The sequence below is a fragment of the Macrobrachium nipponense genome, chromosome 23, assembly GCF_015104395.2.
Source record: "Macrobrachium nipponense isolate FS-2020 chromosome 23, ASM1510439v2, whole genome shotgun sequence".
Lineage (NCBI taxonomy): Eukaryota > Metazoa > Arthropoda > Malacostraca > Decapoda > Palaemonidae > Macrobrachium > Macrobrachium nipponense.
Genome location: NC_061090.1, coordinates 23,093,371 through 23,113,251, shown reverse-complemented (window position 1 = coordinate 23,113,251; position 19,881 = coordinate 23,093,371). Strand labels below are relative to the sequence as shown.

Sequence of the window (19,881 nt, the reverse complement as noted above, 5' to 3'; positions counted from 1 at the left end):
ATTAATTTTTTGATAACTTTCCTGTTTTTATTCGTTTCTTCAGATTTTGGTATTTTATTCTGGGGAAGTTCTGGTGTATAAGTTCTAGTCTTATGGTTTGTTCTTTATGAATATATATGCAAACACTTCCACATAAATAATAATCGTGTTGACTATGATATGAACAACACTTATTTTCTTGTCTGTGTCTCTGACCAGCTGACGACATTCTAATCTCCAATAGTACTATAATACAGCCACTACACGTGATACGACTATCTGTGATTTTTTTTTCATTGGATCTTCAGCTGAAATTCCTTAAGAACAGAATCAACTAACTATAAACCCATTTTGCCCCAAAGAGAAATCAGCCTTCCGAGAGAGACAGGAAAATGTGATAAATATATAAATATGAGAGGACAGACAATAAGAAGACCGAGACACCTGACATCGTCAGCAGAGAGCAGGAATGCATTTGCCCTCCGCTTAAATATTTGGAGATCAGAAGACTACGGTTGCACTAGGCGAACTTTTCATTTCAATTAAAACCAGGATAAGACTCTTAGCAAACTGAGTAGTATTCAACCTGATGCTAGAAAACGGCAGAATGCAGCAGCAGCAACCTGCCTACTGTTACGAGGAAAAATATAAAAAATAAAAAACAGGTTGAGAAGAGTAGCTACTGAGGATGTTTGGCGTCTGGTGCACTCTTTACCTAACCTATCTAGTATCCTTCTTCTTCTTTCTCTTCTTCTTCTTCTTCTTCTTCTTCTTCTTCTTAATGAACCTGGAAGTTATGAGTCTTATAACGCCAGATATAATATCTAATTCGTCTTCGTTTTCCTCAAGAACTCCATTGTAGTTATCTCTCACGTGTGGCTACACTTGGTGCTGCATCTCTCCTGAGATATCGTCCTTGTTTATCTGTGACTTTTTCCAAAGATTGTCGGGGTAAGTGAGTTCTTGACTGATTATTATTTTGTTTTCTGGGAAAGTAGGCCATTCGAGTTGCACGTGATATCTGTTGCTATTAAAGAGCTGAGACTGATGAGTGCAGTACAAGATAATTCCAGCCTTAGTAACTGAGATGCATTCCAAAAAACTCAGACGAGGTCTAAATGGGGAATTCATTAGACCATCTTTGTTACAAATTTAAATGCGTTATGATTAATTTTATCTCGAAAAAAAAAAGTTTTTATTCAGTATAAAGTGTCATAGTCATGATTGCTTAGTATTTTTTCACCAGCTCACTTTACTGTCTCTTATTATATCAACAAAAAGACTGCGTCTTAACTTTAGTCTATTTTCGTGATTTGCCAAACTACGCTGCAGTTTATCCAAGATGAATTTGTCATAAATTTTTTCGTGGAAGGCAGGCGCCAGCTTTTAGTCATCACAGATTAAGTAAAGAAGACACTTGACAGAATCACTTGTAAACACATCTGGATGCCATGCGCAGTTCTCTTTACATGCACAAAACAATGAGAAAGACGAACAAGGAAAAGAACACGAGCAAGCATGATTGGGACAGAGGTTTTACCTTATTTAGACTGCAACGGCAATCTCTATAGTTAAAAAAAAAAAAAAATATCAGAGAGAGTGGAATCACTATGTCAGAGGTTGATTTAATAGAGAACATCAGATCTTAAAATCATGCATGATAGACTCTTCGGCATTTTTCCTTCTTTCTCTCGTGCATTGTAATAGAATACGAAACACCTGTCATTAATGATAAACTATGAAAAGACTAGAATGTGTTAGGCCTATATATATTTTCTTGTTTATATTTCGTTAATCTTACTCAAGCCTATAATCTGATTTGCAATGATTGCATCATGAAATCTTTTGCATCAGCAAGATTTGCTTGCGTTGCACATACTGCAGCTCAGATATCTTGGCAAAATAAGTAAGATGCCCTGGCACACTTCACTGTCCCACACATTCAAGTTTCCTGGTGTCTCGTAGCATTTTGCCGCCAAACTTAGCACCACTCACTCTATTGGCTTCTTGGGCTTCATATTGACTCATTGCCACTCATGCTACACTAAATGTCTTCTTGCAAAAGTGTCCAAGTTATTATTTGTGGAGCGGGGTTCCCCTTGTCAACCTGTCTTTCGATATTGATCACCCATCACCTTCCGACAAGATCCACCGCATGTTCTGTTTATTTTATTTTATTATTTTTTTTTCTCCGCCTCTTGCCACCAAACTTAGAGCCAAATAGATCATTTTGGTGACAAACCTGAAGTCGTACGTGCTAGCAAAGACCAATAAAAGCACTAAAAAGAGGACTTCAAACTGCACTAGATTTAATACAAATTGTGTCATCTACTTCAGTGTCACTAACCCTATACCTAGAGTTTTGTGTTTAAGCAACGTCAGCTTATACTGACACTACTTTCTATGTATAGGAAAATAAGAATGGAATATTGCAATGGATATCTGGCATTGATATTGAAATATATAAACATCTCTGACTGATATACAAATTTGCATATTGTATTATGCCAAGTATGTGAAAGCCGTAATTTTAGTGCACTTTTTTTAACCTATGGCTCTCCTTTCTCCAGAGAAAGTGGCAAAAGGAAAAGCCACACTACGAGAATCTGAGGCCTCCTAATGGATCAACGATCGATATCAGCCTCACGTGAAGGCAAAGACAGTAGGCCTATAGCTATTATTTTGTAGGCCTATGTGTGTAATTTTTTCATAATAATGTTCTATCGCGGAAGGTAACAAGGATTAATGAAAGCCCATTACTTCGAAATAATGATGAGTGTTGAAAGTAAATTGAGAAATAAAGGTGTGTAGAGCATTCTTAAGCCTTGACAACAGGGTGCATTATGCGTGTAAGCTTTACAGTTGAAATGCGTTTGTGTGTTAATACTGTTATGCTTACAGATATTCACACAGCCATTGGCGTAATTGACACCTAAAATTTTCAGTCAATTAATACAACTTTCCTCGTCCTGGTGACAGGCGAGATAACGATGTAAGGCTCCGGAGATTAATGACAGTAGGAAGCAGGAGTGAGTTGTTAGACCCATTCGTCTGAACTCATGCTTGTTATTCTGAAACGAGGAGCAACGACCCAATTCCTCAAATCCAACTTCAATATATATATATATATATATATATATATATATATATATATATATATATATATATATATATATATACCAATAATTTCTGACAGAACCAATTGTCTATCGTCCTTGTAGTTTTGTTTAAATTAATAGTTATATGGTACGGTACTACTACCATACTCTGCAGCCATTTATAATGCCTAACACTGGTAACTAAAATGATCGGGAATTTATTAGTAAGAAAGGTATCTTTTTTGTTTATCAAAGCATGATTTAGATAACAAGAATGAGAAATGATTAATTTTGCCAAAGAATAAACGTATTTGCAATCGATTTTTAATGACGTGGCCAACTCGCTCGCCCAATGAGTCAGCCGGTTAAGACTGAGCGGAAATTTATTATTATTAGTAAGGAAATAGGTTTATTATTATTATTATTATTATTATTATTATTATTATTATTATTATTATTATTATTATTATTATTAAAGCATGATTGTGATTTTGAAAAAAAGAGAATCGCTTAATTTTGCCGAAGCATAAACGCATTTACAATCGATTTTTAATGCCGTGGCCCATGTAAATACACTCGCGGCATTCGAATTCGCATGGCACTGAAATGGTCAGGAATATTATATAATAGCAAAAACTTCTCTTTTAATCACATCATGATAATAACAAGAAAGAGAACTGGTCTATTTTGTCTATCGAAACTCGTTCGCGGGTATCTTGAGTCAACCGGTTGAGATTGATTAGTGAAAAACTTGTCTGTTGATGGCAGAAGGATTTTAATCAACGGGACGAGAACCGATTTATTTTTGCCAAAGAGCACAACGTATTTGCAATCGATTTTTACTGCCGTGGCCCCATCTACTATCCTCGCTGCTGGCGCTATCTGAGTCAACCGGCTGAGACTGCGAGTCGGGAGCAGACGACACTAGACCGAACAAGCAGGCCGGATTGTCTCGAACTCTCGATCAGCAGCAGACGACCACCAGTTCGTGTGCGGCCGTCGGAGTGTGAGGACCAGTCATCGCGCTCAAGATATCTTGTGACTGACTTTTCGTTTTTTTGTTACTTTTAAAGCGTCGTTATAAACCGCGAGTTTCATTATACAGTGGAGGAATCACGAAGCCGTATACACGTCGTATATTTTATTTGTAGAGTATCGTACTGACATTTTTTTTCCTGTTTGCCGATAACCGACCAAGCTGTAGCGTATATAAATACATTTCCACGAACAAGCAATACATTACGGGAAGGTAACGTATTATGTAGCGATGCATTTTTTTCTTTTGTACTTTTATCTTTTGTACTTACCGGAAACGTACCGTTTGATAGTTTTAGTTCGTTAATTTATAATCAGCTTTGCATTTCTCACACTAATAGAAATCTAAGCCTTGTAGACCCCGGCCTGTAAGAAGGTAAACCACGCCTAGGCCTATACTATTTTCGATCTCTCTCTCTCTCTCTCTCTCTCTCTCTCTCTCTCTCTCTCTCTCTCTCTGAAATTAAGAGGTGCAGTCATTCTGTGAAGTATTTCGTAATGTCGACAGCCACGTTACTACTTGTTTCACAATTGTTAAGATTTTCACGCACTTATCAGAACATGTTAAATGTAAATGAACTTTTTAGAAAAAAATATGGTCTTAGGGCTATATTCCCTTTAACAATGCGCTACCATTTTAACTTACGGCCAATCGATATTTTGGGAAGGTTCTTGAACCCAGATTGTGAGTTGTAAGTTTATTATTGTTATTCATTGTTGTTGTGTCAGCTGTACTACCTTCACAGCTGTAATTCCATAGGTTTTAATTTCGTGGCATTACCTTTGTGTGTGGAATAGAGTAAGCTTTAAATCCACTTATGGGATAGGCTTAGTTTTAAATCCCCACCCAGTTTAGGGCCAACTTTTAAATCCGGTGACAGTAGTGCTGGATTTTCCATGTAGCCGGTGGTCAGGGTATGGTGTGGGTGGGTATCGCTTTTACGGCCACAGTCTTGTCGTGTAAGCTCTTAAACACCCATTTTACCTAACGGTATGAATAACTTTTCGGTTTCGTCATTAACAGTGGTGAAACAGGGCTGCTTTCATATCTGGCGCCTTGCCAATTTCATCTTTGGGCAACGTAGACGTCTCTCTCTCTCTCTCTCTCTCTCTCTCTCTCTCTCTCTCTCTCAGGGGAAGGGGGAGGGGGGCGAGTGTAAGAGAGAAAGTATTTTCACTACACCCTTATTGTAGAATTTGGTTGATGGAATGTTGTTTGTAGTTACGTTTATTGAGAAATCTTACTCATCCCCCATAGGAGACACGGCATATTTGTGTACACGCGCAAATGTGTATATTGTGTATTTACGTATATATATTATATATATTAAATATACACACATATATATATATATATATATATATATATATGTGTGTGTGTGTGTGTATGTATTTAAAGTTTCACTGCAGTTTTGGGAGAGTTAATGATATATTTACACCGCCCGAGGCAGAGATAAATACAGGGCTGGGCGTTTTCGTTCGGTTACTGCGAAACAGTAGACATGGCCAGGCCAAAGAGGGCCCATAGCGCCTGGAAGGCACGAGGGCTGTCGTTATTTGGAAAAAAAAAATTGTCAGCAGACTATAATTTGTAATTATGTCAAGGTATTTTGCGTTGTATAGGCTAAGTGGGCCGATAGAGGACTATTGGAATATTGTTATTTCAAACTGTTGACAGCGATTTAATATTTCCAGAATGCGATGATTATACATTTTACTCGTTTTCATAATTATTTGCATTAATGGAAATAAGTATGAAGTTATTTTCAGAATGGCTGTGATTCGTGGATATATCACCAAACGTCTGAGTGTTAATAATAGAAACAACTGAGCTGTCAGATTTTTACTGCACGGGAAAGAATATCACACTGTTTACACGTGAACAGGCACGACACCCCCCCCCCCCTTCCCCCACCTCTACCCCTCTACGTGGCCGGTTGCATCGTTGTGGGACTGTTGTTTAGACACGGCAAAGCACTTGTTTACTGTAGCTGTTTTTTGCGCCTTTATATGTGAATTATATATTGACGTAGAGTTGCATTTCCTCGCGAAAGGATTTTAATCGCTTGAAATAGTATATTTTTAATGTTAACCAAATATACTATACTGCAAGTTGTGTAGTATGTTTAGGAAACGTTGCATGCGTGTTGATAGTACCAACCCAGCGTTTTCCCCCCGATAAGGAATCGCCGTTCATTTGCTTAAGAGTTACAACGACAAATACGGTATGCATGCGTCTCAGTCTGTTGTCTGATCTCGTTTAGGTGATGTTGCCGGTAAGATTTCAGTCACGTTTTACGATTGTTATTAGGGTCATACTCATATTTTCTGAACTACGATGTAGCCATCTGCTTCTTTGTATTAGAATGGAGTCTGTATGAATTCTGTTCATTACTTTCAGCTGCTTAATAGCAAGAATTTAAATTTGCCGACCGGTCAGCACCATTGCAACACTGCCATCTCGGTTTGAGAGTTGCCTACTAGTGTTTTTTTTACACGCTTGTTTATTTTTCCTTCAAAGTTCAGTTAGTTGTGGGAGTTAAAGCTCAAGATATTTCATGGGTTTTCCTTTATTACGATTTATTTAAAGTAATCATTCTCTACCAAGAATGTTATATTTCAGGAAATCATAATCTTTTAATTTAGATGCACTATATATATATATATATATATATATATTATATATATATATATATATATATATATATATATATAATTATATATATATATATGGTAATTCTACAGAATAGTTCCGCACGGACTGCAAGGAACGTAACCGCGGATACGACATCCACTAGGGATTGGGGCGTCCAATGTATTTCGCCGTGTTTAGTACTGGTCCCCTGGGTTAATTACAGTAGTCCAGATTAATATTACTTAAAATTCTTCTTCAGGAGGTAAAACTGCAAAGAAACACCACGACTGCCATAGTCAAGCCGCCGCGGAATAGTACCCTAGATCTACCATATATATATATATATAATATACATATATATAATATATATATATATATATATCTATATATATAATACATAACAATATGTAGTACACACATATGTATATATATAATAATACATAAATATATATATATATCTATATATATATATAGTATATAGCTACCAATAATTATTGAGGAGTTCGAAGCACTTTCATGAATTTTTTTTTTTAATTCCTCCCAAGTTGATAGCTGGTCTCCCGTGACTTACGAAACCGAAAATTTTCGGAAATTTCCAGACCTGTTACGAATTTCTCTTTTGATGAGACCTGGAGAACAGGTTTCCTGTGCCGTCAAGTTTTACCCCCTCCCCCCCCTCTCTCTCTCTCTCTCTCTCCATAACTAGCTTCCCTCCCTCTCCCTCATTTACATTAATGTTTTTATTGTTGCTCTGGGTTTGGGGGGGGCGGGGTTGTAGATAGAGTATATGTTTAAGTTACCCACTCCCCCAACACTTGATAAACCCTGGATGGCTTACCTGTGGACAGTGCCTATTCACTGTCTGTTATTGAACATTTGCTAGCATGTGATAGACTACATCACCCATTTTCCTACGTTCATTTCTAGCAGTTTTCTTTTGTGATAGTCTAACGACTCGTGTCTGGGTTGGGGGGGTGCGGTAGATAGTATAGTGGTTTAAGTTACCCATCCCCCAACCACGTGATAAACCCGTGGATGGCTTGACCTGTGGACGGTGCTATCCACGTGCTTTGAACATTTGCTAGCATGTGATAACTACATACGGCATTTCCACGTTCATTTGTTTTAGCAGTTTTCTTTGGTGAATAGTCTAACGACTCGTGTTTTGGGTGTGCAGTTAGCTCCTTGTGGATTATGTTTTTGTTTCTGTTTGCTTGTGAAATTTAGAAACTTCACACTACTCCACGAAACACTTTGTTTTGGTGCTAAACTAATATGGATCAACACGAGATTTAAATATTTATGAATCTAGCTTTCTAACCAAACGTGTATTTTAAGTCAACCGATTTGATTATTCCCAGTCATATTTAGCATGAAGTTGATAAGAATATTGATAAGATTAAGCAGGCCGGGGTATTTCTCACCATTAATCAACGTGTTACTATCTTTCCAAGATGGTTCAATTGACCTAGTTTGTTTTATGGTTGGTTTGGAGTGTTTTGGTGCTTATGTCTGTGTAAATAGTAACGAACCGATACAGATTGTTTATTTCTGCAGTTTGTAGGTCCTAAAGTAATTCGTATTAGCTGGCAATTTATTATCTCAGAACGAATTGTGCCAATGCGGTCACAGAAATTTCAAGCTGTAAAGATTGGGATATTTTTTATGAACACAGCAAACATTTTTATTGAAGGTCGTGCAAGTCTGTAATAACATAATTGTGATGAAATTGGCAAAAATCAAAACTGGTCTTCTATTTTACATAATTTCCACTTTAAAGAGAAAAAAAATTAAACCACTGTCAATGTCATTAATGTATAAATTTGGGAAATTTGAATTTAAAATAACTCGAGAATGTCAGTCCCCATAATTTGCACATCTCGACATTCGAAAGCCAAATTTGACCTTTGAAGGTAAAAGAGAACTGGTTTAGGGACCAAAACAATGATCACGTGATAGTATAAGTCGCTTCTCTGGGTAACGGGGTGATGTGGGTTGAGGGAGGAGAGAGTTGGGGCTGACTTGGTAGTTTACAAACAGATTGGTACTACAAGTTTTCCTATTTATTTAAAAAAAATTTTTTTAGGTTGCAAGTTTTCGAAAACAGGTTTTAGAGGGGTTTAGGAGCTATTCTGGATGTAGCTGTGTAGCTCTCATTACTGTGTAGTGCTGATATCATTTCCTATCTTGGAAAGAAGAAATGTGAATTAGTGATCTTAGTGATAAAGATAAAAAAAATTATTTTAAAGATTGACAAAATTATTTTGTTTTATCTGTTAGAGCTTCTTCCTTCCATTATCGAAACTATTGTTTTAATAACGAACAATCATTCTTTCCCTCTGTATTTGTTAAAATTTTATATCTGAGATAAAAATTTAATATAATTAGATGATTTTACTCAGCCTGACACTAATATTACCAGGCTTTGTTTAACAGTTTAATGTGTTGTGCCCTTTAAATGTAGTTTGATCGTTGCAGATAAGAGCTCTGTCCCAGAATTCAATGCTCTGAATATTGCAAGAGTTGATTAAAAAGTGTCTATTTTTTTTCCAACATTCTGGGCCCCTAGACCGAGTTTTGTGCTATTGGGTCACAAACGAGACACTGAAAACCAGCAGATTGGACCTTTATTAAGCCTTTTTTTTTCTCTTCCTCCTGCAGGATGCCTGAGAGTTGGGAATACCCCCCGAAGCAGGGTCTCTACGACCCGTCCTTCGAAACTGCTGCCTGCGGCGTCGGGTTCATCGTCAATATTGATGGAGAAGCTTCTTCCAAGGTATTTGTTGGACGTGATTCGAGGCGAGGGCTTGTTTGTAGAGTTAATGTGTCAATAGTTCTTAGGAGATGATTGGAGAGAGAGAGAGAGAGAGAGAGAGAGAGAGAGAGATAGAGAGAGAAGAGAGAGAGAGAGAGAGAGAGAGAGAGAGAGTAGTATAGTTTCACTAAAGTTGAGCGGAAAATTCCCGTGGGAGGTTTCAGAGCGAGATGGTATTTCTCGTTGGTGAAATGGAAGTCTTCCACGAACACAATATAATACCTTAGTAAAGATACTCTTCGTGCCATCACAGTTTAGAATCCTCTAATTAAAAAAAAAAAACTATGAAATAAAATCACGGTCTTAGGACACTTGACCAAGTTTCTTAACCCCAGCCATTGCGAAAGACACTTGTTCCTAGTCTGTTCAGCTAGTACAATTCCACCCGATTCTAGGAAAACTCATAGTAGGAGGAGGGTCCGTGTGCGCCAGCCCTTCCGAATTCCAGGAAAGTCGTCTGCGCTAAGGCTGTCGACGATTTACGGTAATCCCCGGGCAAGGCGAGTGGAAAAATTTTCGGCAGGTGGTTGGGTATTTAACTGCTGTGACTGCTGTGGTTGTGGGCGCTGTTTTTTCCATTCTATTTTGTGCATAGGTCCGTAGCATGGTCTGAATTGCCGTTTGGTGTTGATATATAGTATTTATTGACGCGTACTTTGTTGAGTAAATGCTTTTTGATAACAATTTCGAACTTCAGGGACTTTGCCTTTCAGAAAAGTTGACGTAATCAACAGCTGGTACTACAGCTTCGAAAACAGCCAGTGGGTTAAATTACTTATTTTGGAACCGGTTCCAATGCTCTAGAACCGTTTTTACCTTTAATAAATGAACTTCTACAGCTTGCACCAAACCGCCAAAATCTGTTGGCTGTTTCGATGACCGTTTTAGCAGTTACGTATGTCCGTTAACGCCACGCTCAGCTTGATTCTAGACGCAGTGTTGCACCAATGAAAAGCATTCAGTCAATCGGGTAACGACCGCTTGCGGTCTCCTCCCTCTAACACGAGTAAGATATATAAGCGTGACGCGAAACTTCGTCAACGCAGTGACTCATTAATGTTTAATTTCCCCGAGGAATTCGGTGCAGGCAGTCATTCGATGTTTATACCAAGTTATGTTTAGTGAAGACTTTATCGATAATGTGTGCTAGGATTGTATACTGAATGGGATGCGTATGTTTGAGGCTAGAGTAATCTAGATTTATAATTTGGATGTGTATTGTGACCAATGGGTACAACCATTCTTGAAGTCATGGGAAAGGGAGGGAAATTGTTTTATGCCCATGTGTAAAGAACGGGGAATGTAGCAAAGATATTCTTTGGTAATTGACCAAACAGACCATCGTCCCTATGATCAGAATCTTGTTGCCGACCAGAGGGTCGACGAAATGTTATCAAACTATACAGGCCGGGCTGAATTTTTCAAGGCCCTATGAAGGTCTAGGTCCGTCTCTCCACGGCCACACGGTGATCACGTGACGCCGCCACCCGGTAGGAACTCGCGCTCGCCAGAACTCTGCGGTTGATGCAGATGTGTGAATTCCAGCCCTGTTTGTCCGTTTTTTTTTATTTGGTTTTCTCCATTTTTGGGTACATCTCCGTCTGAGCGTCTTCGTAGTTCGTTTAGGCCTTTCTTCCTCACTGTCTCGGAGTCATATTGCGTCTTCAAAGTTCGTCGTTGAGCTGTGTTAAGGCGTGGCCCGAAGGATTAGATATTTTTACGTGGCTAGGAACCAATTGGTCACCTAACCGAACGGGACCTACAGTTTATTGTGGGATCCGAAACGCATTATAACGAGAAATTAATTTCTATCACCAGAAATAAATTCCTCTGATTCCCCGTTGGCCGAGCCGAGAATCGAACTTCGGACTACACATTCAGTAATGCCTCTTGTAGCTCCAGAGTGTCTGGTTACTGAATAATCGCGTGGCTGTTGGTACGTTTCAGAGGTTGAAATTCTGTCTGAAACCTTTGGGCAGGTCCCGTTTTCCAGACAAGTCATGATGACGTACTTGCAAGAAAAAAAAAAAAACCGCCCATTTCAGGGTCGCAATAACCAGCATTAGATACGTAACGGACGATCCTCCTGGGGTTATTCCATCTGTTCTTCAGTTATTTTCGTGTTATGTCACTGTGAATGACCTTTGTTGACAGTTCTGTCCCTGCGAACTGGTTCTTTGTTCTTGAGAGGTTCCGGTTAATCTTCTGCTTACAGGGTTCGTTTTGTGATTTGAAGTTATATCTCGATTCGTGCCCTCCCTGTTTTTATTAGTCATCGTCAGTAATTGGGTTTTGTTCAGTTAGCGAGAGTTGCTTTTTAAAATTTTTTTTCTCCGTTGTCTTCATTTTCTCGCTTTACATTTATCATTAATTTTTTTTTTGTGAGAGTTTGGTGTTCCGCTGGGAAAAGTATTGAATGCCCATACATTTTAATATTCAGTATGTCCACGCTCCCATGAGCATCTTTCATGAAAATTATAGTATTTTATAAAATTAAAGTATTAGAAGACTCGGAAATCTTGGCGCTACTTCGGCTTATCTAGCGTCACCTCCGAGGTGCTATAGTAAGATTCACATCGACCGTGCATCTGATGTCTAGCCCAGTCCCTTACGACACTCCTGATTGGCTGTTAAGCCAATCACATGGCTGAAAATTGAAATTCTCAGTCTCGAGAGAGAGTTTGCATAGGCAGGATGTATGTTCCACCTCTCTTGAGGTGTTCATTTGAAATACGTACACATCAGGAGAGGTGGAACATACATCCTGCCCATGTGAACTCTCGAGAGAAACTTGAGTGTTTCCAGCCCTGTGATTGGCTTATCAACAGCCAATCAGGAGCGTCGTAAGGGACTGACCTAGACATCAGATGCACGGTTGATGTGAATCTACCATAGTACTAAACACGGTGTCCCATTGAGATTCCACGTTGAGGTTTTAGTCTACGTCTTTATTAAAAAAATAAATGATTTACAGTATCTGAACAGTAATAATTTTAAATTAAAATAGTTATTGCAGCCGACGTAAAAAAATAACCAGACTTGTGTCGTAATGATGGCGATTTATGTGATATTTCTTATTACACTCGCCAGTTTCAAGGTGGCATCTCAGTGGCGTGAGCGGTATGGTCTTGACCTGCCTGCCACCTCGGTGGCCGCGAGTTCGATTCTCGGGCACTTCATTGAGGTGAGAGATGTGTATTTCTGGTTCAGAAGTTTACTCTCGACGTACATGGTTCGGAAGTTGGTCCTGTTGCTGAATAACCACTGGTTCCATGCAACGTAAAAACTCCAGACAAACAAACAAACCAGTTTCAAAATTAAAGTCGTATTTACTCTTATTGCTGCTTATTAGTGACAGGTTATTTCAGACTCCAGTGTCATTATGTATGTCTTTTCAAGTTAATACGTTCACCATCGTTATTAAAAACTCGTTACGTGGATATGTTAACTAACGGCGTTAATAGATTAAAAATGCTGTCATGCTTAGTCTCAAGTTTACAAATTATAAAGTTGTTCAAGGCCTTGACGTAAATTGGTTTATCGCGCACGTCAAGCTTTATATGTACGTTGACGTGTCAGCCGGCAACGTTATAGCTTTTATTAAAAAGGTAATTGATTAAGTAGTTATTGATTGGGAAAAGCAATCTGTAAAAAATGTTAAGTGATTAAAAATTTAATTTATTTTTGTAAATAAAAGTAATTGACAATGTAATTAAAAATTAATGGATAAAAATATTATTAAAAAGTAATTGATTCAAATTTAAAAAGTAATGGATTCGAAAATGATTAGAAAGTAATGGGTTGAAAATATTAAGAAGTAATTGTTGAGAGAATGTGAATGATTAAAAAGGGGTTATTTATTAAGGAATAAAAGTAATATGGTACTAGAGCAAGACGTGACTCTGTGGTCATTGAGACCTACGTGTAATGTAAAAGTAACCCCCGAAATAAAATCGAAGGAAATGCATACTCCCATTACCGTAAACAAAAAACAAACAAACAAACTTCTTCCGGAAGGTGGTTGAGATGGATTGCGACAGGCAGTTCCTCTCCTGGGTGATTGATTTGGCAAGATCCCTCGCGTATGATTCTAATATTAGGCCCGTGGGGTGTCTGGTTACCAAGAAGGTCCTAGGGAAACGGAGGATAGATTAATATGCTGTGATTTCTCTCTCTCTCTCTCTCTCTCTCTCTCTCTCTCTCTCTCTCTCTCTCTCTCCCCAAAACCCCCCATTTGTTTACAAATATACCGAGACGCATTTAGGGGCAGTCAAGAGAACCTGTTAGTCTAAAGATTTCCCCGCTACGTCGTCTTCGGACGGATCAGCCTGGAGTCACGTGGTCTCCCAAGTGCCACTTGACCCTGAAACCGAGATTTTGAAGTTGACAAAGATGTTGATAGAAGGGGTGGTGAGGGGGAGGTGGTGGGGGTAGAGGAATTAGGAGCGGTGATAGGTTAGGAAATAACTTGCATTACCCGCCATGTGTGGCAGTGATGTGATTATGGTACTACAGTAGTCTGGAATTACAAGAGGCTATAGTGTGCAGACATTGGCTAGTATGATCGTATGTAAAGTGCTATTATTAGCATTGCAGAAGGTGATAGCGCTTCTAACCACATAGGACTAGCAGTAAGTAGTAGGCGTTGTAGCCACTCGATTTGAGATTAGGAAAAATAATAGTAGCATTAGCTAGGGCAGGAAATATCATGGTTGACGTGTGACTATGATGTAGCTGTTAATTGGCAACCTTTACAAGCGATGATATTTACAGTAGTACGTTTTAAAGCACCACAAACATACAAGTAGCAATGATGAATGTATTGTAGCAGTTAGTTTTGGTGGTTAACAAATTGTGAGCTTGGTTTTGTTAGGTCAGTTGCCAGTGTACTTATATATATGTATGTATGTATGTATGTATAATTAGAGAGAGAAAGAAACTTAGTTCAATGACGTAGTACAAAGTTACAGTCCGGTAGTGCATGGTCGTTATGGAGCGGTAGCAATGTTCATGTAATAAGTATTTAGTATTCGGTCATTCGATAGGATTGGGTCCCAAAGGTGGTAGAAACTGTTATAAAGTGGAACTAACAGCTATGTAGAACATTCCAAATCTCGTGGAAGGAAATGTGGTTCTTCCGTCATTGTGTTTATCTGTAGCTCCGAAAGCGCTCATCGTTAGATAAGCGTAGGCGGACAAACTCGGCTCTCGTGCGATTACTAATGGAAAATTACAATGAACTTTGGGGAATGACATTGCTTCACGTTTATAGCAACACTGAGAATTCCCTGGAGTTGCGCAAAGCCAAGATACCTTAGTCTGTGAATCGATGAGAAGGAATTTTTATCGTTATGGTTTTCTGTTGAATTTCCCGTTGTAAGTACTCGTTGAATTTTATGTTTGGAATTTGGATTCCAGACTGTGTTGGAATTTAGATTCCAGACTATGAGTTGGAATTTAGATTCCAGAATATGCGTTCTCATCATAATTCACGGTGAGGGTCTTTAGCTGACTCGATTTTTTTTTTTTTTTTTTTTTTTTTTTTTTTTGTGAAGTCGCAATTCTAAATTAGGAAAACGTGTGTTGGGGGAACGGTGGCATGTCGAGCGTTGCTACATATTCTTGTGATTAGTATCTAAGTATGAAACTACACCCTGAGTACCTAATTATAAACCTTTCGTGTGTTGTATATATATATATATATATATATATATATATATATATATATACAGTATTATATATATATATAATATATATATAAATATATATATATTCCATTATATATATAAATATATATATATACATATATATATATATATATATATATATATATATAATATATATATATATATATACTACTTTTGATTACAAATTTAGTCTTCTGCAAAGTGGACGTTTTTGGCCTTGCCTTTTGTTAAAAGTAGAACTTTGCGACTTTTTTGGATTAACGATTTCTGTGATCATTTCCTTTATGATTTGCGAACGTTGAATCATGAATCAGTGGGCTTTGTTTTAGATAGTTTCTCAGCTTAAACACACACACACACACTGGAGATGTTTGGGGTTATTGCAAGCGCGCACACGACTACATTCATGTCCTGAATGCGTTTTTGCTTAATGCAAACACACACACATACGTTCATAGCCTGATTGTGTTTAGGCTTAATGTAAACATACACACTCTCATAGCCTGAATGTGTGTGGACTTATGCACACACACATTCATAGATTGAATGCCTTTAGCCATAATGCGAACACACACACACACACACACGCGCGCGCGTACGTTCATAGCCTGAATGTGTTTAGGCCTAATGGCACACACACGCGTACGTTCATAGCCTGAATGTGTTTAGGCCTAATGCAAACACACACTCATTTATATCCTGGGTGTCTTTACGGTTAATGCGTGTACACGAAATACACACATACGCGCGCATCCATAACCTGAACGTGACTGGTCTTAAGTTAGAATTTAACTGGACTTCGTACGAGAGGGGAACTGGGGAACGCCAGCCTAGAATTAGTTTGGAAGTGAATTAGTTAATTATAACCAGAGAAAAGAGTAATTAACTAGAGAGAGGAGAATAAGGGAACAGTAACGACTCCCTTTGCTCAAAGGGGCTTGAGGATTTTGGGGGGTGTAATAATAATAATAATAATAACTGTTACATTTATGTAATAACAACGTAATTGTATATTTGCAGCAAGAAATGCTTGCACAAAAATAGGCAGTAGAATAAATTGTAGAAATAAGTAAATGGCAAAATATTGAAAAGGATGTACTAGACAGAAAAACGCCTGTATTAGATTCACATCAACCGTGCATTTGGTGTCTAGGCTAGTCTCTTGGTGTCTAGGCTAGTCTCTTACGACGCTCCTGATAGGATGTTGATAAGCCAACCACAGGGCTGGAAACACACTATAGAGTTCACATTGGTAGGATGCATGTTCCACCTCTCCTGAGGGATACTTTTGAAAGACGTACCCCTCAGGAGAGGTGGAACATACATCCTACCCATGTGAACTCTTTGGAGAGACTGAGGGTTTCCAGCCCTTTGATTGGCTTATCAACAGCCAATAACGAGCGTCGTAAGGGACTGGCCTAGACATCAAATGCACTGTTGATATCTACTATAGTTTCATAAACTGCCAGACAGACTCTAGTCTCACATCCGTGACTTGGTGCCGAGGCCGGAAATAATTAGCTTGGAGCGATAAGCGTTATCGCCTCTGTATCTCGTCTTTCCGAAGAAAATTGGCTTTTGTGAAGTTTTCTTTTAGAACTGAATATTTGACAAGATAAAGTTGATTGAGCCTAGGCCGGATAGGCAAGACCCAGTTCTCCCGGTTCTCGCGTGGTTGAGTTGGTATGGCGAGGTTGCAATTTGTCAAGCCCAGTTTTTCCTGTTTTAATTCGAAGTGCAATTCGATTTTCAGTCTGGTTATCAAGGAACATTCTTGTTTTATTCGACGTGCAATTCAGTTTTCAGTCTGGTTATTGATGAACATGATCTATGTATCTATTAAATTATTTTTTTTATTCTTTAGAAGATTGAATTTCAAGTTAGTGGCCCCTTTGGTGGGTCCACATGAATAGGTTTCATCTACCGAATAATAATAATAAATAATAATAATAATATAATAATAAAATAATAATGATAATATAATGATTCAATAAAATATAATAAAATTTTATTTTTAGTCTATCAACTATAACCATGGTCATATAACTGTATAAAACTGTAAGGTATCATTTTTTTGTAACGAAATTATAGATATATTTCATGGTACTGTATCAATGTATGAAAGAAACTCATACGAATTTGACTTTTTTTTTACGTGTTCCACATTTGTGTTCACTGACATTGTGTGGAGACGCTCTATCTCTCTCTCCTCTCTCTCTCTCTCTCTCTCTCTCTCTCTCTCTCTCTCTACTCTCTCTCTCTCTCTACTCCTCTCTCTCTCACTCTCTCTTCTCTCTCTCTCTCTCTCTCTCCTTCTCTCTCTCTCTCTCTCTCTCTCCTCTCTCTCTCGTAATCCCATCCCGGCTTCTCTCTTCCCTAGGGGAAAAACTTGTGTCTTGGGAAAAAGATGGTTTTGCCAATAAGGTGTTTCGGTCACCGGAGGAAAGGGGCTCTCTCTCTCTCTCTCTCTCTCTCTCTCTCTCTCTCAGAATGGCCCCTGGTAATCCTGAGATCCTTTGAAATAGCATTTTGCATCGCGTGTCACAGCAAAACGAGAATCCTATGGCTTTGTTCAGTGTCTGGGCAGGTTTTAGGGTTTACATTATATATATATATATATATATATATATATATATATATATATATAATATATATATATATATATATATATAGTGTATGTATATATGCACACATGTATGTGTATATATGTATTTTAAAAGGTGATTATTTATATATATATTTACTATTTATGATATATTTATATAAAATCCCCTTTTAACATTTCTATTTTCAAGCCGCCACCTTTGTTTTGTAAGTTTTCTGTTAGAGATTCATCCTCGATTCTTTAGGGTAGGGAAGACACTACCAGCAATGACTTGTTTTTGTTTTTCTGAATTTTAAAATATCGGTGTTACGAAATTACAAAAAAAAAAAAAAAAAAAAAAAAAATAAAACACTTTACCTGCCCACCCTTTTATTTATTTATTTATTTTTCTGTTTGTAGAGGTTTTGCACTTGTTATTCCTAATGCATCTACAATAAGATAAGTTCGAGGCACACTCAGGTAACTTAGAACGGAGAAACAGGTTGAGTTAAAGGTTAATATCTTGTTGGCAGTCCTAACCAGTGCTGCTTGCTATTATCCAGTGCTGGCCATGAGTTCGTGCTCCTCTGACGGTCAAATTCAAATTAAAAAAGTTTTATATACATCAAATGGAGTGTAGCAGCATGCTGCTATACCCACCTACAAAATTCAATAGATTCCCGACAACAAAAATTAAATACATAAGAATAAAAAAAAGTAATGAGAAGCAAATATTTTACATGAGAAGAATTTTAACCGAATTTATTACACAAGCAAATGCCAAGCTATAATGCAAATTTTATACAAATCAAATGTTGATAATGTACTATAGGAAAATTACTATAGGCTAAGTCATACAAAACAAATATAACAAAAGTAAACGTTATATTAAAAGAAAAATGTTAAGAAAAGGTCGAGGTAACGTTGAAGACGTGTTTGTGACTTGTATGAGATATGTTGAAGACGTGTTTGTGACATGTATGAGATATGTCGAAGACTTGTTTGTGACATGTATCACTGGATCGATCGGGGACACATTCTTATGCGTTGCTTTATGGAATGGCGGTGTTATAGCTCTGTCAGTTCCAGTAATCCCATAATGGACTTGTGGGGTGTGAGCGCTTGGTGACACAGACAGTCTCTCTCTCTCTCTCTCTCTCTCTCTCTCTCTCTCTCTCTCTCTCTCTCTCTCTCTCTCTCTCTCTCTCTCTCTCTCTAATTTCAAGGAACTGATCTGTATAAACATCCCACTTCCTTCAAGTATTTGAGGTCATTGTTGGCATATGCAGTGAATTTAGTACCTAGTTGTTAAACGATAAAATCTAATATGGGTAAATACAGAAAAATATTAACATTTAAATACGTAGGTTATTTGTAGAACGAACAAGATAAGATTTTTGGTTAAATTCTGGCAAAAAGTATTGTATATTTTCTCTAATAAAAGATAAAAAAATTGTAAGAAGACTGTTGGGGGTCGTTGTTTGAGATTAAGCTGACCTTATGCCAGCACCTGCTCTTGCTCCTAGAGCACCCCGTAGGGCGTGTTGGGGTCGCGAATAGGGAGAGGGGAGACTAAACGTGAGTGTTGATTGTTGGTCGAAATGTCTATAAAGTGCACCATCAGAAAGGGAGGGCCTCGACGAGGTACTAATCCTCATCCAACTGGGATAAAACCATTCTTTAATTCTATTGCTAGTCTCCGGAATTCTTTCCCTACTTGGGTTTTCCCGCATCCAAGTAAGGATCCCCATCTTGAGAAGCTGGGGGACATGGCATCCTATTAGAGGGATAAATTCCTGTTTTAATAGATTGTGGAATATTTGCTCTTTTCTTCTTCGAGGTCTTCAGCATTTGATCCTTTGGTTTTAATTGAGGATGTGATTGTGGCTATATATCATCTTGTGCTCTTACTCATATTAAGATGATTGGTAAGTTAGTACAAATGAGTATAAAAGCCTTTTAGGGGGCTAATGTCTGAAACACCTATAGAAATTGCGCAGTAAAATGCCACCAATAATAGTCTACAAAACTATAGCGACGCCGTACCT

At 37.9% G+C, this 19,881-nt stretch overlaps 1 protein-coding gene across 1 annotated transcript in view; it reads left to right on the top strand.

Moving 5' to 3' along the window:
- Positions 1-3,995: 3,995 nt before the first annotated feature.
- The window catches only part of LOC135199441 (uncharacterized), a 111,121-nt gene continuing 95,235 nt past the window's right edge, over positions 3,996-19,881 (top strand). The window contains exons 1-2 of the mRNA XM_064227484.1: positions 3,996-4,326; positions 9,409-9,523. Of these exons, the coding sequence (XP_064083554.1) occupies positions 9,410-9,523 (114 nt within the window). The 5' untranslated portion in view covers positions 3,996-4,326; position 9,409. The remainder of the gene's footprint in view (positions 4,327-9,408; positions 9,524-19,881) is intronic.